General features: G+C 41.4%; 2 protein-coding genes across 4 annotated transcripts in view; both read left to right on the top strand.

Moving 5' to 3' along the window:
* Positions 1–405: 405 nt before the first annotated feature.
* On the top strand, positions 406–1,983 carry LOC309719339 (uncharacterized protein). Its single transcript, XM_082555387.1, has 2 exons — positions 406–948; positions 1,196–1,983. The coding sequence occupies exons 1-2, from the start codon at positions 580–582 to the stop codon at positions 1,355–1,357; spliced, it is 531 nt and encodes a 176-aa protein (XP_082411513.1). The 5' UTR covers positions 406–579; the 3' UTR covers positions 1,358–1,983.
* A 1,406-nt stretch (positions 1,984–3,389) lies between these two features.
* trpm6 (transient receptor potential cation channel, subfamily M, member 6) overlaps positions 3,390–14,393 on the top strand; it is a 20,718-nt gene continuing 9,714 nt past the window's right edge. For 2 of the 3 annotated variants that reach the window (XM_082555845.1, XM_082555847.1), the window contains exons 1-19: positions 3,390–3,769; positions 4,531–4,610; positions 4,801–4,839; positions 5,464–5,653; positions 5,959–6,172; positions 6,430–6,554; positions 6,686–6,857; positions 6,953–7,127; positions 8,471–8,594; positions 8,676–8,748; positions 8,887–8,987; positions 9,622–9,756; positions 10,402–10,455; positions 10,765–10,899; positions 11,019–11,144; positions 11,293–11,561; positions 12,554–12,782; positions 13,963–14,115; positions 14,216–14,371. In XM_082555845.1, coding sequence (XP_082411971.1) covers positions 3,752–3,769; positions 4,531–4,610; positions 4,801–4,839; positions 5,464–5,653; positions 5,959–6,172; positions 6,430–6,554; positions 6,686–6,857; positions 6,953–7,127; positions 8,471–8,594; positions 8,676–8,748; positions 8,887–8,987; positions 9,622–9,756; positions 10,402–10,455; positions 10,765–10,899; positions 11,019–11,144; positions 11,293–11,561; positions 12,554–12,782; positions 13,963–14,115; positions 14,216–14,371 — 2,568 coding nt within the window. In that variant the 5' untranslated portion in view covers positions 3,390–3,751. The remainder of the gene's footprint in view (positions 3,770–4,530; positions 4,611–4,800; positions 4,840–5,463; positions 5,654–5,958; positions 6,173–6,429; positions 6,555–6,685; positions 6,858–6,952; positions 7,128–8,470; positions 8,595–8,675; positions 8,749–8,886; positions 8,988–9,621; positions 9,757–10,401; positions 10,456–10,764; positions 10,900–11,018; positions 11,145–11,292; positions 11,562–12,553; positions 12,783–13,962; positions 14,116–14,215; positions 14,372–14,393) is intronic. The other variant, XM_082555846.1, reaches the window with a different exon arrangement.

Below are 14,393 nucleotides of genomic sequence, written 5' to 3'. Positions count from 1 at the left end.
AGGGGCCACAGCTCTATCACCCTTAGTCCTCCTCTTAGTATTTTTTAAAGCAAGTAAGCCCTGATCAGATGACCTCAAAGACCTGCTAGGGACATAGGGCTGTAGCAGATCAGGTAGGCTGGTGCCAGTCCGTGCACAGCTCTGTAGGTCAAGACCAGGATCTTAAAATTGACTCTAAATTTAACAGGAAGCCAGTGTAACTGAGATAACAACGGTGTCACATGTGAGTACTTGGAGGATTTTGTCAAAAGCCTAGCTTTCCTCATCCAGTGTTGTCTGTGTTTTTGTGTCAGTGCACATATTTTCCTGAACCCTGATGTACACAAACCAATGAGTATCAGGCAGTGTTGTAAATTGCAGGAAGTAGATGAGAGTTAAGTGATTGGAGACTGGGTGCTCTGGGCGGGGCTAGAAAGCAGTGCTCTATTCTGATTGGTTCTTTGCAATAATTCTACTACCGGTGCTCATCATTTCGAGATCGTGCATCACTAAACACGCTCCTGCGCACTTTCGGTGTTATCCAGCAATTACAGGGATTTCAGGTTTTCTGTGCACATCGGTGGCGTACCGGCAGACTGCATGGCAAAGAGGCGCGCCGAGGACACTCTGCTGCACAACTCTCCCTCCAAGAGGTGTTTCCGCTCCCTTTGCGCTGTTGACATACAGGCGGAGAGCATGGCTCCGTCCGGGGGCGTGAGCCCGCCGTCCCTCCTGGCTTTGCTGGGGACCCGCTGCAGAAAGAGGCCGCAATATTTCGATGAAGAAGAGACCGCTTCTTATCGCAAGACTTCACACTACGATGCCAGGAAGCGTGCAGTAAATGTTTCGGCGGTGCAGACGTCTGGAAGTTTCCAAGACCGTCGCAGCTCTTCAGTCACGAGCTCCCAGAAACGACCACGAGAGGGCAGCGAGGAGCCAGATACCGCTGTTCCCAAATCTAATGATAAAGTAAGTTATTGAGAATATAACAGAAGTCGGGGATGTTCACTGCAGTTTTAGCGACCATGCAATACAACTGAATTTGGTGTGATTACAGTGAGTGTCCACTAGATGTCACCATCTACACATTCTAGACTTGTTTTTACTGTACTCTGTATAGACCAGTGAAAAGGGGACTGATTGATCAGCAGGTAACAAAATGTTGCCACGTAGTTGCGTTTGGACGTTACATTTCTATCTGTCTGTTCCCTTTCAGGCTGATGAGGACGCAAACACTGAAGACTGCACTTACAACTCCTTCCAGTATTGGAGGGTGCCTTTACCTGAGCTTGACCTTTCACTGCTAGAAGATGCAAGCGCCCACTCAAAAACAAAAGACAAGTCAAAAGCATCTTCTTCTGACGCCATGGAGACTTGAAGATGATTGGTAGTACAGCGAGGCCTATTGAAAGCTGCCTCTTCCCGTTTAAAGCATGGGAACATGATGAGGACAATGTGATGTTCTTCAGCAAATAGAGGCATCAAGAACAGGTTACTTGAAATGCATCAAGGTGAGATGCGATAACCGAAACCTGCCAAGGCTGCCCCTGTAGAGCAATACAGGCTTTATTTATTTTATTTTTTCCCCCTTAAGTGGAAAACAGTCTAATGCAAGATTTCACAGACCTAAGTGGAACTTTTTTCAAACCTTTTATAGATCCAGCAGATTTGTGTGACCAGCATTTAGACAGCCTGATAACAGCAGTGACTGATCTCCCATGTTCAATGCTGAGTCCTTACTTTGCAAACCTACAGTTGAGTAGGATTATATAAATATGTGTCTAACTAATTAGAGATCTAATTAAAGATGTATGCTTGGTCTGCAGATAATAGTTGCCTTTCAGAACAAATTTGGTCCAGTTGTGTAGGGTTGCACTTTTTAAATTGTGTGACTGAATTGTTGGTTGTACATTTTGTACACATCTGATTGCCAGTTAGAGCTGGTTGTTACATGCCTTTGTATTCATTGACAATAAAAATATATATTTGTGACTTTTCTTTTAATTGTTTGGTTTTATTTATGGTTTTATCAACGATAATGCTGACCACCCTCTACACCACATACTTGACAGGAAGCGGAGATCCATCTGTAACACATTCATACCACATGTATTCACATTTTATTAGGTCTGAAGTATTGTGGCCAAAATGATAATCATGATTATTTGTCACGATTATTCAAAGAGTGACAAAAATTTTTTTATTGCACTGTAACAAAAAAAAAATAAAAATGCTTTCACATCTGTTAAGGTTTTTGTGTTAACATTCAGCTGATCCTCAGCTCTCTTTGCATACCATTTCTGTTTGGTAAACATCAGTTGTGCAGGGAACAGCTGTGGTTGGCGTATCCAGGCAGGTGGTCAGATGCTGCATTATAAAGCACTTTGGTTTTAAATTTAAAACAGTGGACTGGGCATCGGATAATTGTGCAGCCATAGGCTGATGTATTCACAATTACAAGAACTGAGCTGAAAATCAGCTGCAATGGCTCTGATGCAGTGATGAATCTTCAGTTGACTGCTCCCTCAAGAGGCCACCACAGTGAAACATCTGCTTCTATCTGACCCCATCAAGAGCATCCTCTTCTGTCACACCAACCCTGCACGTGCTCCTTCACTAAGTCCATGGATCTTTTTCATGGTCTTTTTATGTCTTGCTGCTCCTTTTTCTACATCCTTTGTCCAATGGAGTGAAAAATCAAAATTTGAAATTTTCCGTAGAAATTGCCATGAGAATGCAAAGAGGAGGGCAGGAGAGAGGTGTAAAACATGACCGAGGCTGTGTCATGTTTTGAGCTGCAGTTTAGCCAATGGTGTTGTGGAGGTTGTCAAAACTAATGCAAGTATGAAAGCACAACAGATTTTGATTCACCACATATCACCATTTGGAAAGCATCTGATTGGCAGTGGGTTTATTCTTGCATGATGATAATCTCAAACACATGTCAGTACGGTATAAATATACCTGAAAAGAAACCCACACTGGAACACTATCTTTCGTGGATTGGCCTCCTTAGACCCCAGACCTCAACAATACTGAAGCAGTGTGGGATCCTGGTGATAGAGAACAGATCAAAAGGCAGAAACACCTAAAGACCAACTTTGAATGTGCTTCAAGAACCCTGAAGAACTCTTTCTGAAGACTACTTGAAGAAATTACAAGAAAGTTTGCCTAAGAGAGTTTGACTTTGTGTGTTTGGACGTTTCAATAAAACTGAACCTGCACCTATTTCTAAATTTCCTAGCTAAATATAAATATTAGAGGGGTAGCTCAAGATTTATCTATCTGACAGACATCTGCCATATATTATTATTGTTATTATTAATATTAATATTATTATTGCAATGGAAAACTTGCTCTTCTGTCCTGCCCAAGTGTACAACCCTGTTTATTTTACTGCCACTGCAGGTGTTTTGAGCCTCACTGCGCTGTGTGAAACTTTGCTTGAGCCAGAGCTGACGACACTTTAGTAAGATTTTTGACTCACCAGTGTCCACTTTCACCAGTCACCACATTCCTTCATGAGAAAGAGGGGGAGAAACCCTTATTGCCTCAACCAATAAGGGTGTCTCCACTCCTTAAGTTTTCACCTCCTTGACAACTTAAGGAGGTGAAAAACTCCTAACCGAGCTGGAGGGAGGAGGCCATGAACTCCCCAAGGCTTCCTGGAAACCTGCCCTTTGGACCAGCGACTGATTAAAGGGCGCTCAGTCCTTGTCGGGAGAGTAATGATGAAGCGGAGTGTCTTTGCTAGCCTCGAACATGTTTATAAATGAAGTTTGCAGTCATGGTAAGATATATGCTAATATTATATATAAATATATATATATGTACTAAGTAGGTCAGCTTATTTCCAACAAGTGTACTTTTTACGAAATGTGAACTTGAACTCATGAGAAATTTGAGCAATATTTCTCTGTTACCGGTTTGCTAACAGTGATATTAGCAGCGCTTAGCGGTGATTTTAAGTTAGATAAAACGGTTAATAGTAATAAACTTTTAATGAACTAGTGTAGTAACATAACACGGGTGTTCATTGTGCATACAATGTGTTAAACTGTTGGTCCTGCTGCTGCACAATGGGCGGTTTTATTTAGTGCATATAAAACTGTAACAGTTGTAACTGTTTACTTCGCTAACCGTGTAGACTAATCAGAGGAAGAGGATGTATAGGTCTGTGTATGTGCTCATGTTTCCTGAAAGCAGTTCTCTCCCTGCAGTGAGGCCATTGTTAAATATTCCTGGGAAACATGAAGGAAAGATTACTGTGAAGGGGAACGAGGGGCTGAGTGCTGCAGCTCAGGGTTTTGGTGTTTGCATTTCAGCTTTCTGTGATGGGGAGGGATCTACACTTACTACACTGTTTGCTCAGCATGTGATCGACACTAAAATGAGCTTCACTGAGAAGGTCACTGATAAACGCGCTTTTTATTTCAGGACTAATGTGCTTCCACTTCCTAGAATACGAGTCAATAAAGAAGACAATATAGTGCTTAACAGCTCCAGTATCTGTGTGCTGTAAGTAAATATTTTCTGCTTTTCTTTTTTTAGTCCAGAAAGTGTTGGATTGAGGAAACCTTCTTCAGGAGAGAGTGTGTGAAATTCATCCCTTCCTCTTGGGATCAGCACAGGTAAACTGGGATCTGATTGCACTGATGAGCTTTTATGATTCTGAGAAGAAACACACAGATTGTAGTATAACATTAACAGCAGCTATTTGAAATAACATTTTTCTGAGAGCAGAACTATTTGGCATGTAGCCCTTACTTCCAGGAATAGCAGCCATGTGGATATTTTGATAACGCTTCCTGTCTCTTTCAGATGTATTCCAGTATGCCACGTTTGCCAAAATTTGATAAGGTATCACTGATGAATATTGTGCTGAAGATGCTGTCCTACCAAACTCTTTCTTATTTTCTTACTACATACTTCTGTATTGTTTTCTCCACCCTCATTCTTTCAGCATTTCATCATGTCCTTTTCTGCCTTTTTTCTCCTACATTTGCACTGCACCGTTATGGGGAAATGGCAGGAAATGTGTGATTTTCATGGTCTGTTAAATGATAACAACAGCCAGACATAGAAATGTGTACTCAAGGGCAAAGGGAGGTGGAGAGGAAGTGTGGGATTTAGAAAATAAATGGAAGAATCACTGAAGGCTGGTTTAAAAAGTCCAGGTGGATTTCTTTCATCTTTTAGGGCTTGTCATGCGCCTGCATATTATTATTGCTTATTAACAACCCTGCCTCTATTTTGAGGAGCTAACATGTAGTTAAGTGTCACTGATAATTTTGTTACTGTTTTTTGGGCTCTTCCCTATTATCTAAAAGCAGACTATCAGAAATAGCTACTTAATTTAATTTATTTAAAATCAACAACATTATGCTAAAGTGTTGTAAAAGTATGATTGAAGTTAATCATTCTAAAAAATTACCTTACGATGCTTCTTCCTATGCATCTATGCAATGTCGTTCTATTTGCTAGATGTTGCTGCGGCCACCTGATAGGGGAACACTCTTGGCAAGACTCCCTTCCTCCATTGTCCCTCTGTCCTGGTCCTGGACAGGATGTGGAAGAGGAGTGGTCCATGGAGCGCCACACCAGGGCCAGTCCCACAAATGCCTATGGCACCGTAGACTTTGAAGATACTGCCACACGTGTCTGTCGAGCCAAGGTCTGTGAGTTTACCAGCTCTGTGCGTGTCTCTAGGCCAAAGGAACATTTTTTCAAAAGTAAAATGAAAAATGTACACACGCTCAAGAGACTGCTTCAAATATAGAAGCAAATGCTTACACTCTGTTAATAAGACCTAGATTTTGATGGTTGCGTAAAGTTTTCTTTGCTATGATGTAAGCAGGCTTGGTCGCGATGCATGAAAGCAGAGATGCTATCTAATGTAGTGACAAAACAATCGGCTCAGCAGCACCTCAGAAAAGTACAAAGAGCTTCTCAGTTGGAAACACTTTCATGTTTTTCCAGTATGTTCGTGTTGCTGTCGACTCCAAGCCAGAAGCATTACTCCAGCTGATGTTGAGGGAATGGCAGATGGAAAGACCCAAGCTACTGCTGAGTGTCCACGGAGGCTCCGAAAATTTTACCTTGCCACCTAAAGTCAACCAGGCCTTTAGCAAAGGGCTGATCACTGCTGCCCTCAGCACAGGGGCATGGATTTTCACCGATGGCATTAATACAGGTAAGTTTTACAATTTTTTGTGGAGTATTATTTTCTGCCTATCTCCAGTTAGTGACTGGCAGCAATCTCATTACTTACATCTGAAAAAAAAACTACGTTGATCTGTGTTCTGTTTCAAGAAGGTTCAGTTTTGGTTAGTTTCTGTTAGGTTTCATTTCTGTATGGCGTGCTGTTGTAAAAGTACCCCTTGGATTTTAGTGCTTTTGTTCTTATTGTGTATTTGCTGTGCATTCAGCTACTATTTGCATGCCCTCCAGGTGTGTCTAAATATGTAGGTGATGCAGTTAAATCCTTTGGAAGCCATGACCTGAGGAAGAGAAACACAGTTGGCATCACACCCTGGGGAGTGATTGACAACAACATGGACCTTATAGGCAGAGATGTCAGTACTGAAACTGTGTTTTTGCACGTTACTTCATTCCTCACCACATTTTTTTGATATATGCAGAGTACCATATCCCACTGCGCTGCTTTTCTTTGTCTTTGACTGACACTGATTCAACATCGCTTCAGGTTTTCAGGCCTTACCAGCCTCTGGGAAACCCTTTGAGCAAGAGAGCCTGTCTCAATGGTTTCCACTCCCACTTCCTGTTGGTGGATGATGGAACGCTGGGCAAGCATGGCTGTCAGCAAGGCCTCAGGAGGAAGCTGGAGAAGCACATACAACTACAGAAGATACATCCCCGTGGGTGTTTTTGCGCAAAAACTAACAAAAGAAACAAAATAGGAAGCACACAGATTTGACTGAAGTCTTAACATCATCTCTTCTCTTTTTTGCAGGACTGAACCAAGGAGTGCCTGTGGTGTGTGTGGTGGTGGAGGGAGGTCCTTCTGTGGTGTCTACAGTGTTGGACTACGTCAGCACTGTGCCCCCTGTGCCAGTGTTTGTGTTTGAGGGATCAGGCAGGGCTGCTGACCTACTCGCCTTCTTACACAAGCAGACTGCTGTTGACAGGTACAGTACGTAGGCTGGTATAGGCCTGTAGTGGATGCATAGCAGGGTCTTTTTGAGCCAGCTGGTTTAATAAGCAAGCATAATTTATACTTACGGCAAAGTGCAAGTTATAACACCTTCTTCATGAGTATTGGGGCATATTTTAAGGTGAAAAAGAGAAAAATGGGCAAAGGGAGAATCTCCCCTTTACCGTTATATCATTAGAGTGAATAACTGTAAACAGATTTAGCACTTTTTTACTCAATTTGAGCACTCCAAAGTACTTTCCTTACAACAAGCCTCATTCACACTCCAGTAGATGGATCGCAGAGTTCAGTATCTTGCTCAAGGATACTTCAGTGTGAAGGCTAGGGGAGTCAGGGATTGAACCACTGACCTTCCAATTAGCAGATACCTCACACCACTGCCGAGCCGCATATGCCAACTATTTGAAAAGGCAGTTAGACCCCAGCCACATTCTTTGTTTTTTCCTCATCTCAGATGAACCCAAACACACAGTTACTAATATGATCCTGTCCTGCTAACTACATTTGAGTGACGTTTATATTTTAGGAAGGGTTACCCAATAGGTGTATATAAAAACTTGAAGATGATGATGCAATTAATTGATTGTAAAATGAGATAGAAAGTAGAAACTAGACAGCAGTGTCCTCTTAGTGCAAAAAAGCAAAAGGCTGCTCTGGTAAGCCCATAAATTAGTTTGTTAGACTCTTATTTTGACTCATTTAACATTTACCAAAAAGACACAGGATTACAAATATTAAATTGTTTCAAATGTACATTATCCTTCCATACATGTACTTATCCTTTCGCCAATTCAGTCTCATGGGGAGCGGAAGCCTAGCTATCATAGGGCGAGAGGTGGGGTACACCCTGGACAGGTCGCCAGTCTGATGCAGGACTAACATAGAGGAACAGGCAACCATTTGCCCTCATATTCACACCTGTGCGAAATTTAGAATCACCAATTGACACAACTCCACTAATTGCATGTCTTTAGCCTATGGGAGGAAGCCGGAGAACCTGCGCAACCATGGTGAGAACATGACTCCACCTTCTGCGACCTTCTCAGGACCTTCTTGTTGTGAAGCAAAAGCGCTAACATTGTGTTGCCTGGGGGTACACGTTGAACAGCATATTGCAGGCCTAGCACAGAGAGACAGACAACAATTTGCGATCACATTCACACCTACTGCCAATTTAGGTGGATGACCTAACAAGCTTTGGACTGTAGGAGGAAGCCAGAGCACCATGCAGGGAGAACATGCAATTCCACACGGAAAGGGTCGAGCCGGCCCAAATGTACACTGATTGTGTTTTTATGTTTGTTTGTTTGTTTTCAGACCGTTGGAAGCTGACATTAAAGAGAACTTCCTCACCACGATTGGAGATGTGTTTGGAATGGAGAGGACTGAAGCCACTGACCTCTATACTCTCCTGCTGCAGTGTATGGATCATAGACAGTCTGTGAGTAAAGCAGCCTCTGAGGCATGTGTGTGTTGTGACTGAGGACACTGACTACTAAATCAGCGTTTCTTTGAACAACAGATAACCATCTTTGACTCAGAGTCAGATGACCAGATGGCACCAGATGCTGCCATTTTGACCGCTACTCTCAAGGGTACTTGTTTCCTTCTTAATTATCAAACATTTTCTCTCAAGTGACTTTGATTCATTAACGTGGGACTGGAGCGTTTCTCTTAGTAAGTCAGAAAATCTGAGTTATGTTATATGTTTTGTTGCTCTGAATCAAAAACAGGCACAAAGGCCAGTCCATCAGAGCAGCTGAGTATGACTCTGGCGTGGGACAGGGCTGACATTGCACAGAAAGACGTCCTTGTATATGGACAGCATTGGCAGGTGAGAAAGTCAAAAACAAAGGGAGTTGTTAAGAGATATATTCTAAAACACTTCTTCAGCTGAGAATCAGAGAGGAGAAACACACAGTTTTACTTGTTGCTTAGCAAGGGCAGCTCTGAGCTCTCGCACGAGAGTGAGGGCTCAGGGACTCGCAGCTCTGAGACTGCCCTGGTCTTTATTTATACATCAGTGGGTGTTTGTTCCTTACATTGGAATATGGAGGTGTATGTGTGTGTGCGTGTGTGTGTCAGAGTGTGACCCCATAAATGACTTCCCTAAACCTGCTGGTCTGGAAATCCAACAGTTCATCTATATGTAAAAAAGGCACTTAGACTAAAACTGACATAGCTACTTTTATCCTACCGTAAAAAAATAAAAGAAGGTACGACCTTTCCCATGCTCCCAGGATGTGGGTGTGAATGCCAGAGCACTCTGGAATGCACACAAAGCCTTTGCAGACTATTAAGGATCGCACATCCTATCACTACCATATGTAAACTTATATTATTAAAAGATTATACTGACTACTAAGTACAATTTTCTATTGACAGGAGTCATTAATGCAAAACTGTAGTGCAATTGTTTTCCATTAAAGCAAAAAAGGAGATATGTAAATTATTTTTTACTTGTGTAGGTGGGCTCCTTGGAGCAAGCCATGCTGGATGCTCTGGTGATGGACCGTGTCAGTTTTGTCAAAACGCTGATTGATAACGGCATGACTATGAGCCGCTTCCTCACAGTCGATCGCCTTGAAGAGCTCTACAACATGGTTACTATAATATCTTAATATATCTGCTTTAAATATTTAAGACACTTACTTTTTCTTATTTGTTATTCATCATTTTATTAATCAAGGAGAACAGTACAATTAATTCTGTGAAATATATTTTTCAGAAAATAACATTTACTCACTGGAGTACTTTTGATTATCTTGGGGTATTTCCTCTTGCGTTTGGCTTTCACTTTGCTGTGCAAACATACAAAATCCCTTTATGTTTGTTTCTCTTGAATTTCTCTCACAATTCCCAAAGCTGCTTTGATCCAAATCTCAGTCACTGTAAGTGTTTTTGCACCAGGATCTCTTGTGTTTTATGGTCAGTTGCATCCAAAATATTTTCCCAGTAGTTGGTTTAGGATGCTTCTAAAATCACAGAGCTCTTTGCCATACATTCACCCTCAGCTTTCTCTATGTTGTCTTTATATTTGTGTATAAAAGCCTTTTCACTTATTCATAACGCTGGGATAAGTAGTTCCTTAAAGAAACAATTTGATATTTGTGGAGCTGTGATTGCATGTGCATTATGCAGCCGTTAAAAGTAACTAGTAAATTTGGTTTGCTTTGATTTTGCGCTTTGCATTTTCTCTTAACTGTCATTTTCTTTTTTTATATAATTATACAAAATCCTCCCTGCAGGCACAAGGGCCAACAGCCCGCTTCTTGCACCACCTCGTTGAAGATGCAAAACAGGTGAGTTTTGATATTGAGAGTAGCTGTAGGTGCAAATCTAGCTTCCCTTTCCCTCCCGAAAAAAAGCATTGTCAGCATATGTTGCTCCAAGACCTGTTCAGCATTAAAGAGGCCTTTACAGATGTGCAAGTTTCCCATGTGCACTAATGTTCCTCCATAGAATTGCAAATGCCAGCTTTGGAACTGTGCACTGACAGCAACCTGGGTGGTCCCTCACCTTTTCTGTGTTATAAATACACAGAAAAGCAGCCACATTTACATGTGCACAGTATATGTTTATTTATCGTGTTTGTATGTGTTTGTGGGGAGACATCCCTTCCTGCAGGTTATCGTCTTTCGATCATTGACATGGGCTTGGTGATAGAATATCTCATAGGAGGAGCATACCGCAGCACCTACACACGCAAACAATTCAGAGCTGCGTACAGCCGATTGCACGAAAAAGTGAGCAATGATTGTATTCTTTTTCTTTGCCCGCTGCACCCTGATAAAAGCCATTTAAAAATCCTTTGGTTTAATGACTTTTACAGTTTTCATACAAATGCCTGTTTTGATGCCTGTAGAATGGTAGACGAGACAGTTCAGCCACCTTTTCTAAACTCAGACATGGACTGATGCCAAGCTCTACAAGGAACAGGAGCCTCCAGGACCTGCATTTCTTTAGGACCGCCCAGCCTTACAAACGCAAGGTTGGTTTAGAGTTATTTTTTTAAGATTTAGATTAACAGTTTCTAATTTTTCTATCTGTTTTATGACAAAAAATCTCACATTCCCATCTATTGTTTTTTCATTTCCTTGTCCCTTATTTTTTTTCATACATCTAACTTTTTCTTCTAGGAGCAAGATGTGTCACCCAGTACCAGTGGGGATGTGTCTAGTCCAGGCCTTGATGATGCTCCACTGCTGGTTCCTTTCAACTTCAATGACTTGTTTGTGTGGGCAGTCCTTCAGCAAAGGCAGCAAATGGCACTGTTCCTGTGGCAACATGGAGAAGAAGCGCTGGCACGTGCAACGGTGGCCTGCAAGCTTTACCGCTCCATGGCCTTTGAAGCACGTCAAAGCAGCCTGGATGATAACATTATAGAACGATTCAAGACGTATTCACTGTGAGTGTCAATTAACTGTATGACTTATTTTAAACAAGCAGTGATCCATTGCTTATTAATAGCAGTGATACACTCTGAAAAAGTGGCACATAATGGAATACCTTTTGAATTCCCATCTAAGCTCTGGTTTTGTCTCTTTTGCTGAAATATGTGATGTCATCGTGTTAAGATTTAAGTAGCTCTCTAAGCCTGTGTTGTGAGTCTAGCAAGGGATTTAAAATGTCTCCAACTTAGTTGAAATAAATCACTCGAGTATAAGACAGTGGCACCAATTTTAAATGAATGCTAATTTATCCATGACTGACTGCCCAAGCAAATTCAAGGGTATACTGCATGATGCAAAAATAAATCTCCAACAACTCAAAATGTCATCACAGTGACTGCAGGTAACTCTGGTGTCAAAGTGCCTGCGTCTACAGTCGGATAGATTTTGACATATTTGACCTGCATTTAAGGTGCTGTCTAAGAAGAACATTAGGCAGAACTACAGTTTCCCAGTGAACACAGAGACAGAAGCAACATGTTTGACATAATGTGCTCTGGACATACAAATCAAAGATGGAGTTATTTTTAGGAGAAGAATTTCTTGCGGTCTTTGAAGCGTGGTGGAAAGGTTATGCTTTGGGGACTGCCTCGGTCTCACAGCAACTGGGCAGCTTGCAGTCATTGATTCAGCTATGAAGGATATATTAAGGATAAGGTGTGTCTGAAACTTTAGTTTAATTTGAAGCTGACCTTGAATGGAACAGCCTAGGCAATATCCAGACTGGAGTCTCATTGAAATGTTCTTGGAAGATTTGAAATGCAAGAAACCTCTAAACCTTTTATAGCTGTGAAGCACCGTTACCATGCAGTACACTTTTTTTCCCCTCGGGACTTCATGTTACTTTGTATATGTGAAGATATGGGTGCAATTTTTTTTTTGTTCTTTCATATTTTTATAATTATCACAGAGTTGACATGCACATATCTCTTCTGTCTTTGTGTGTCAGTGAGTTTGGTAAGCTGGCGGTGGATGTGTTAGATTGTGCGTTTCGTCAGAACGAGCAGATGGCCATGAAGCTGTTGACTTATGAGATGGAGGCATGGAGCCACTTCACCTGTCTGCAGATGGCTGTCTCCTCATGTCACAGACCATTCGTCTCACACTCCTGCACCCAGACTCTCCTCACTGATCTCTGGACCGGTCCACTTAACATGAGAAAAAACTCATTCTTGAAGGTAAACCTTGCAGATAAACCAGATAAAATTCATATTTCAGTGTCATTTAATTGCATCACTGCAAAAAGAAAAATAAAGATAGAAGGGTACAGGGTAGGGGTGGGCGATATAGCTTCAAAATTATACAAAAATATTTCAGCAGAATTATAGAAAAAAATAGTGAATATGTCTTATCAGCAATTGCAGCTCACAGGATGCAGCATTTTTAGTCCATGAAGGGCATGTTCCATCTTTCTTTTCCTATTACCTGCTATCATTGAAGACTGACTAGCTAATTCAAAGTTTGAATCTCTTGCTACAAGCTGGTAGCAGCAGCAGTATTATAATGTCATAGTGCTGACACAGCATTGTATATCATGACACAGCACAAGTCAAATGTAAGCACAAAACTATTCGAAATTAAGTAGTGCTTATAGCACAACTGCTTAACACTTAAGTTTAACAAAAAAGTAACTTAACCTGTTAACTTGACAGGAGCCTGCACAGTATTGTTGTAAGATTCCACAAAAGCAATTAAATGTGACTGTCTCTGCAAAAGCTTGCCATTATTTCTAATATATTTATTGCAATGTTTCAGTCCTGTTGACCTTCATCAGGTCCCAGATTCTAATTTAGAATCCATTAATCAGGAAGTCAGGATGGCCGAGCGGTCTAAGGCGCTGCGTTCAGGTCGCAGTCTCCCCTGGAGGTGTGGGTTTGAATCCCACTTCTGACATTGTCTGTTTGCATAATTTCCTTAGGGATTGTTAAAGTATTCTGGATTAAACATATTAGCAATAAATGAGGTAGGGTGCTGCAGTTAACTGTTGTCGATTTTGAATTAGCATTTTGTCACATAATGAAGTTCTGTCTGGGATTTGATATCTAGGGTCAAACTTAAAGCCATGTTTTTCCACTCCAAAACCACATCGGTAATTTTCATTCATTGTTACATCTTCCTGTCATGTAGAGTGTAGCTAGGGAGCGCTTCAGCCATTATTTGCTGTTTTCTTTTGGTTCACACATCACCAGCTGCTTTCATCACCCCCATTAAAGCCTGGTTGTGCTAAACGATTGTGTTTTTACCTCAAGTGTTGTTTTATTTTTTTCATATTTTGCAAAGCAGTATGTTTTGTTGGAGGATGTTTAAGTAGTCAGACACGCTCTCCTTTTTTTTTTTTTTTTTTTTTTTTTTTTTTAGATCATTTTGAGCCTTCTTTTGCCTCCTGCCATCCTACTTCTGGAGTTTAAAAGCAAAGCTGAAATGTGTCACGTACCACAGACACACGAGGCAATGCTGTTTGGACTCGACTCAGTCAAGCCAGCACCAGGCACCAAGGGCTCTGATCACATGGTACAGTAGGAGTGCAGTACTTTCAAATTTCAACTGGCTAATATTTTACAGTATTTCATAGTATTTCACCTCACTTGTATGGTTTACTCTACCCATGCAGGGTAGTCGTGATGCAGAGCAAGGACTCTCTTTCCAAGACAAACGTGTTGGTCCTGTGTCAGAAACCATGTCCTCTATAACTGTGCGCTGTGTTTCCTGGATCACAACACTCTATGATTTCTACACAGCTCCTGTTGTCAAGTTTTGGTTTCACACGGTAGGTTTTTTATGTTAGTTAA

The sequence above is a fragment of the Aulonocara stuartgranti genome (assembly GCF_965226115.1).
Source record: "Aulonocara stuartgranti genome assembly, chromosome: 12".
Lineage (NCBI taxonomy): Eukaryota > Metazoa > Chordata > Actinopteri > Cichliformes > Cichlidae > Aulonocara > Aulonocara stuartgranti.
The sequence above is the reverse complement of the archived record's forward strand: the minus strand, read 5'-3'. Positions and strand labels throughout refer to the sequence as shown.